At 49.9% G+C, this 4,858-nt stretch overlaps 1 protein-coding gene across 1 annotated transcript in view; it reads left to right on the top strand.

Moving 5' to 3' along the window:
- Positions 1-4,830, top strand: part of EMH_0064600 (Alpha amylase domain-containing protein, related) — a gene marked incomplete at both ends in the record, with an annotated part of 5,787 nt that extends 957 nt beyond the window's left edge. Inside the window, 13 exons of the mRNA XM_013498285.1 lie at positions 101-613; positions 807-990; positions 1,222-1,315; positions 1,541-1,675; positions 1,874-1,980; positions 2,206-2,307; positions 2,531-2,591; positions 2,755-2,835; positions 3,043-3,173; positions 3,469-3,555; positions 3,866-3,932; positions 4,465-4,547; positions 4,714-4,830. Of these exons, the coding sequence (XP_013353739.1) occupies positions 101-613; positions 807-990; positions 1,222-1,315; positions 1,541-1,675; positions 1,874-1,980; positions 2,206-2,307; positions 2,531-2,591; positions 2,755-2,835; positions 3,043-3,173; positions 3,469-3,555; positions 3,866-3,932; positions 4,465-4,547; positions 4,714-4,830 (1,762 nt within the window). The remainder of the gene's footprint in view (positions 1-100; positions 614-806; positions 991-1,221; positions 1,316-1,540; positions 1,676-1,873; positions 1,981-2,205; positions 2,308-2,530; positions 2,592-2,754; positions 2,836-3,042; positions 3,174-3,468; positions 3,556-3,865; positions 3,933-4,464; positions 4,548-4,713) is intronic.
- Positions 4,831-4,858: the final 28 nt, after the last annotated feature.

Genomic DNA, 4,858 nt, shown 5'->3' with positions numbered 1-4,858 from the left:
GCAGCAGCAGCAGCAGCAGCAGCAGCAGCAGCAGCAGCAGCAGCAGCAGCAGGAGGGGTCCTGAGGATATATTTTTGGTGTTGGTTGCTCCCTCATTCAGCCGCTGCTGCAGGACGGGGGTTTACTCTTACCACGCGCTGCAGTGGCAGCAGCAAATAGAGAGCGAGGAGCAGCAGCAGCAGCTGCAGATACACCTGGAGAATAAAAAAGAAGAATTGTTGCTGCTGAGGAAAGCAGCAAGCTTTAGATCCTCAGATAAAAATCCTGTCTTTGCTGCTGGGGTTGCTGCTGCACCACCTCCTGCTGCTGCTGCTGCTGCTGCTGCTGCTGATGCTGTTGCTGCTGCTGCAGCTGCTGCAGCAGCACACACACAAAGTACACACACAACCCCACGCCTCTCCCCAGCAAGGACCCCGACGCTGCATCACCAGCAGCAGCAGCACCAGCAGCAGCAGCAGCAGCAGCAGCAGCAGCAGCAGCAGCAGCAGCAGCAGCAGCAGCAGCAGCAGAAGAGAAGCACGCTGTGGCTCGGCCGCGTTGACTTTGGGTTTTTTACTCGTTGTGGTTTTTACGATTGGAGGATATGCAGAGCCAATGAACAAGAGGGCACCTGGTAAACCCTAAACCCTAAACCCTAAACCCTAAACCCTAAACCCCTGGGTGCTTGAGGTAAACCCTAAACCCTAAACCCTAAACCCTTGGGCGGTTGAGGCTTTTGGCTTTGTATGATAAACGCATCGTGCTGCTCTGCTGGAAACAAGGGTTTAGGGTTTAGGGTTTAGGGTTTAGGGTTTATATTCTTGCAGGTCTGTTGTTGAGAGTGCTGGGAGGAGACAGGCAGCAGCAGCAGCTGCTGCTGCTGCAGCAGGAAGCAGCAGCAGCAGCAAAGGGCGACGCACAGCAGCAGCAGCAGCACAAGCCCTAAGACACCGCCAGCAGCAGCACCGGCCCCTCTCTGGAGCTGTTGTAGACGAATGTTATCCTCTGCAGGTGCTCACCAAACCCTAAACCCTAAACCCTAAACCCTAAACCCTTAAAGTCTCAGACCCTAGACATTAACACTCCTCCTGCAGGCCGGCGATTCAAATGGGAGGTTTAGGGTTTAGGGTTTAGGGTTTATGGGGTTCGTGCGACGGTGCGTCGGCCTGTAGGCTGCAGGGTGTATACCGACAAGGTTAGGGTTTAGGGTTTAGGGTTTAGGGTTTAGGGTTTGTGGTTCAGGGGCGCGTCATCGTGCTGCCCGAGGGTTATCAAGAGCTGCAGCCCCACGAAATTTTTGTTGATCAGCACGAGGCCCAGTGGCACGAGGAGACAGGTTAAACCCTAAACCCTAAACCCTAAACCCTAAACCCTCAGCGCTAAACCCTAAACCCTAAACCCTAGACCCTATGTTTATCATGCAGACGAAACAAAGAACACAAAAGCCCTTAAAAAAACCCTCTCACTTCAACAGCTACATAAGCTGGTAGTTTGGTAAGAATCCAAGTCTAGGGTTTAGGGTTTAGGGTTTAGGGTTTAGGGTTTAGGGTTTGTGGTTTAGGGGCTTTGACCCAGCGGGGTTCGTTCGAGAGCGTCGCCAGCAGCGCCAAGGGTTTCAGCGCTTCACGCATAAATTGTTTGTTTATAAGTGGAGCTCAGGAGAGAGACACGGGGATGCCTCTATACACCCGCCTGGGTAAACCCTAAACCCTAAACCCTAAACCCTAGTTAAACCCTTGTCAAACCCTAGACTCTCATGCGGCTTCTTCAGTGCACAAATCTCCATCCAGATGCTGCATATCCTTCATGATCTAGAACTCGACATCTAGGGTTTAGGGTCTAGGGTTTAGGGTTTAGGGTTTAGGGTTTAGGGTTTAGGGTTTGTGAGATACAGACGATGTAACATATGAAAACCCTGATGCTAGCCCCTTTGCTTCGCCTTGCCGCTCAGCCCCCTGCACTTTGTTGGGGGGTAGCCCAGGGTTTTCTGAGTTGGTGCAGGTACACTACAAAACCCTAAACCCTAAACCCTAAACCCTAAACCCTAGACCCTTGAATCTTGATGAAGGTTCAGGGCTTATCCTCTGTCTCGCTAACCACCTACTTAACCCTAAACCCTAAACCCTAAACCCTAGTTCGATAGCGCCAGGACTCGGCTTTTGAACCATAAGCATCTAGGGTTTAGGGTTTAGGGTTTAGGGTTTAGGGTTTAGGGTTTGTGTGTAGGAATGTCATCGAGAAGGCATGAGGGTTGTTGTTGATGTTTCTACGAGGGTTTCTTCCTCTCACCCTCACCGCCACTACTTGCCGCTGATGCTTATGCACGAGGTGCTGCTAAACCCTAAACCCTAAACCCTCAAACCTAAACCCTAAACCCTAAACCCTAGGCTGTTGCGATAGCAAGCTAGGAAGGCCGACGGTATAGCCTCTAGGGGGAATCGATAGAAAGAGGGTTTTAGGGTTTAGGGTTTTAGGTTGCGGGTTTAGGGTTTAGGGTTTAGGGTTTAGGGTTTAGGGTTTAGGGTTTAGGGTTTGGAGAGCGGGTATTCAGGATGCCGAGGGAAAAGCCAACTTTTTTTATGGAGGCGAAACCAGGGGTATCAAGCGTGGAGGTGAGCCTTGAGGGTTTAGGGTTTAGGGTTTAGGGTTTAGGGTTTAGGGTTTAGGAGTGAGGAGCGAAAGATGGCTTGGTACGCTCCAGGCCACGGATCCCCAACAAGGCCTAGGGTTTAGGGTTTAGGGTTTAGGGTTTAGGGTTTAGGGTTTGTTATACAGAGACAGCTCTGCTAAACTACAGAAAGGTAGCGAGCTGGAACCGCTTTGTGTTGGATGTTTTGGCTTGGATTAAGAGATTCGGTACGCCAAACCCTAAACCCTAAACCCTAAACCCTAAACCCTCGACGCTAAACCCTAAACCCTAGATGATATGTTGTTGTATGTTATGAAGGATATAACGCTCAGATTTTTGCGGGGTTTTAGCATAGCGTTTCTGCACTGTGTAGCGCATGCATCAGGGTTTAGGGTTTAGGGTTTAGGGTTTAGGGTTTAGGGTTTGGGGTTTAGGTATCGATGGTTTGAGGCTCCTCAACAGCAACAGCGCGCCGGAGGTTTTGGTGGCGAATGAAACCGCTCTAAACCGCCGCGATGCCGACGGCCAGTCTGCGTATTCACCAGAAGAAATCATCACGGGCCAGGTCAAACCCTAAACCCTAAACCCTAAACCCTAAACCCTAAACCCTGATGAAGGGGTAGAAACCCCCGCTAGAATTCGCAGATTGCACACGCAGAGAGAACCATATGCCATTTTGTTTCGCTCATGATAGGGTTTGTTTAGGGTTTAGGGTTTAGGGTTTAGGGTTTGTGGTTGTTGCTCTCCGTGCGGCCGAGCAACACAAGAGGATTTCGCGGTTTGAAGAAAAGCCTACCCTTCAGCTTCTAGGGTTTAGGGTTTAGGGTTTAGGGTTTAGGGTTTAGGGTTTGTGTGCGCAGGTGGTGGTGCCAGGCACAAACAACATGACGGGGTATTGGAGTCTAGCGAAGTCTCCTCGCTTCTACCCAAACCCTTTCCTTATCAAGGTAAACCCGAGGGTTTAGGGTTTAGGGTTTAGGGTTTAGGGTTTAGGGGTTTAGAGGGTTTTATAAGGTTGTATAGGGTTTTATAGGGTTTATATGGTTTATTAGGGTTTATTAGGGTTTATCAGGGTTTAGTGTTCTAGGGTTTAGGGTTTAGGGTTTAGGGTTTNTAGGGTTTAGGGTTTAGGGTTTAGGGTTTTGTGTATGTGGTTTCAGTTGTGCCGGAGTGTATGGGCTGAAAGCCCTAACTTTTTGCTGCTAGCTGAGGCTTGTGGTGTTGGGGGCGAGGGTTTAGGGTTTAGGGTTTGCACAGTATGCGGCGAGTCTCCTCTGTCTCATCGGCCCCGTTTCTGTTCTTCTTGCTCTGCTGCTCTCCCGGAGTACGCGCTAAACCCTAAACCCTAAACCCTAAACCCTAATCTGTACCGCTCGTCTTCAGTTGGCCGGTGGCGAGAGACACCCACTGCGACAGCTTCAAAATACCTGTTCATGATACAAAACCTAGGGTTTAGGGTTTAGGGTTTAGGGTTTAGGGTTTAGGGTTTAGGGTTTGAGTGCATGCAGGAAACTCGCCAAACAAAGAGCAGACGCAACTGCAGCCCTTTTATGTCGAAGTGGTTTCGTGCCGGTGGTTCAGCACGTTGCTTCTTTAGTTCCTTCTGTGTTGAGTGCGTCGAGGGTTTAGGGTTTAGGGTTTAGGGTTTNTTAGGGTTTAGGGTTTTAGGGTTTAGGGTTTAGGGTTTAGGGTTTTAGGGTTTAGGGTTTAGGGTTTAGCGTGGGATTCGTATGATATGTATGGATTAGCAAAAGGGCTCAGACTCTAGGATGTTTACACTCGAAAGCTTAGCGTTTAGGGTTTAGGGTTTAGGGTTTAGGGTTTAGGGTTTAGGGTTTAGGGTTTTGGTTGTACAGGCGGCCACGTCTCTGTGGCTTCGCTTTTTAAAACCCTCGGCAAGCAGCACGCAGCAATGCCTCCAGGTGGAACGTTGCTGCAGGTAAGCTAGGGTTTAGGGTTTAGGGTTTAGGGTTTAGGGTTTATGTTAGGGTTTGTTCTTGTTGGAGGTTTGGAGGGTTCAGTTGTAAGGACTCCAGCGCCCAGCGCCTAGGGTTTAGGGTTTAGGGTTTAGGGTTTAGGGTTTAGGGTTTAGGGTTTGCGTTCAGCTCTCGTGCGGGCCAGCGTCCCCGTTGCCTCTGCTTTCATACAAAAAAGCAGCGAGGGTTTACCAGGACCTCTTGTGTTTTCTCCCTGACTCCTTCGTGACAGGTAGCAAACCCTAAACCCTAAACCCTAAACCCTAAACCCTAA

The sequence above is a fragment of the Eimeria mitis genome, genomic scaffold, assembly GCF_000499745.2.
Source record: "Eimeria mitis Houghton genomic scaffold, Emh_scaff3302, whole genome shotgun sequence".
Lineage (NCBI taxonomy): Eukaryota > Apicomplexa > Conoidasida > Eucoccidiorida > Eimeriidae > Eimeria > Eimeria mitis.
The sequence above is the reverse complement of the archived record's forward strand: the minus strand, read 5'-3'. Positions and strand labels throughout refer to the sequence as shown.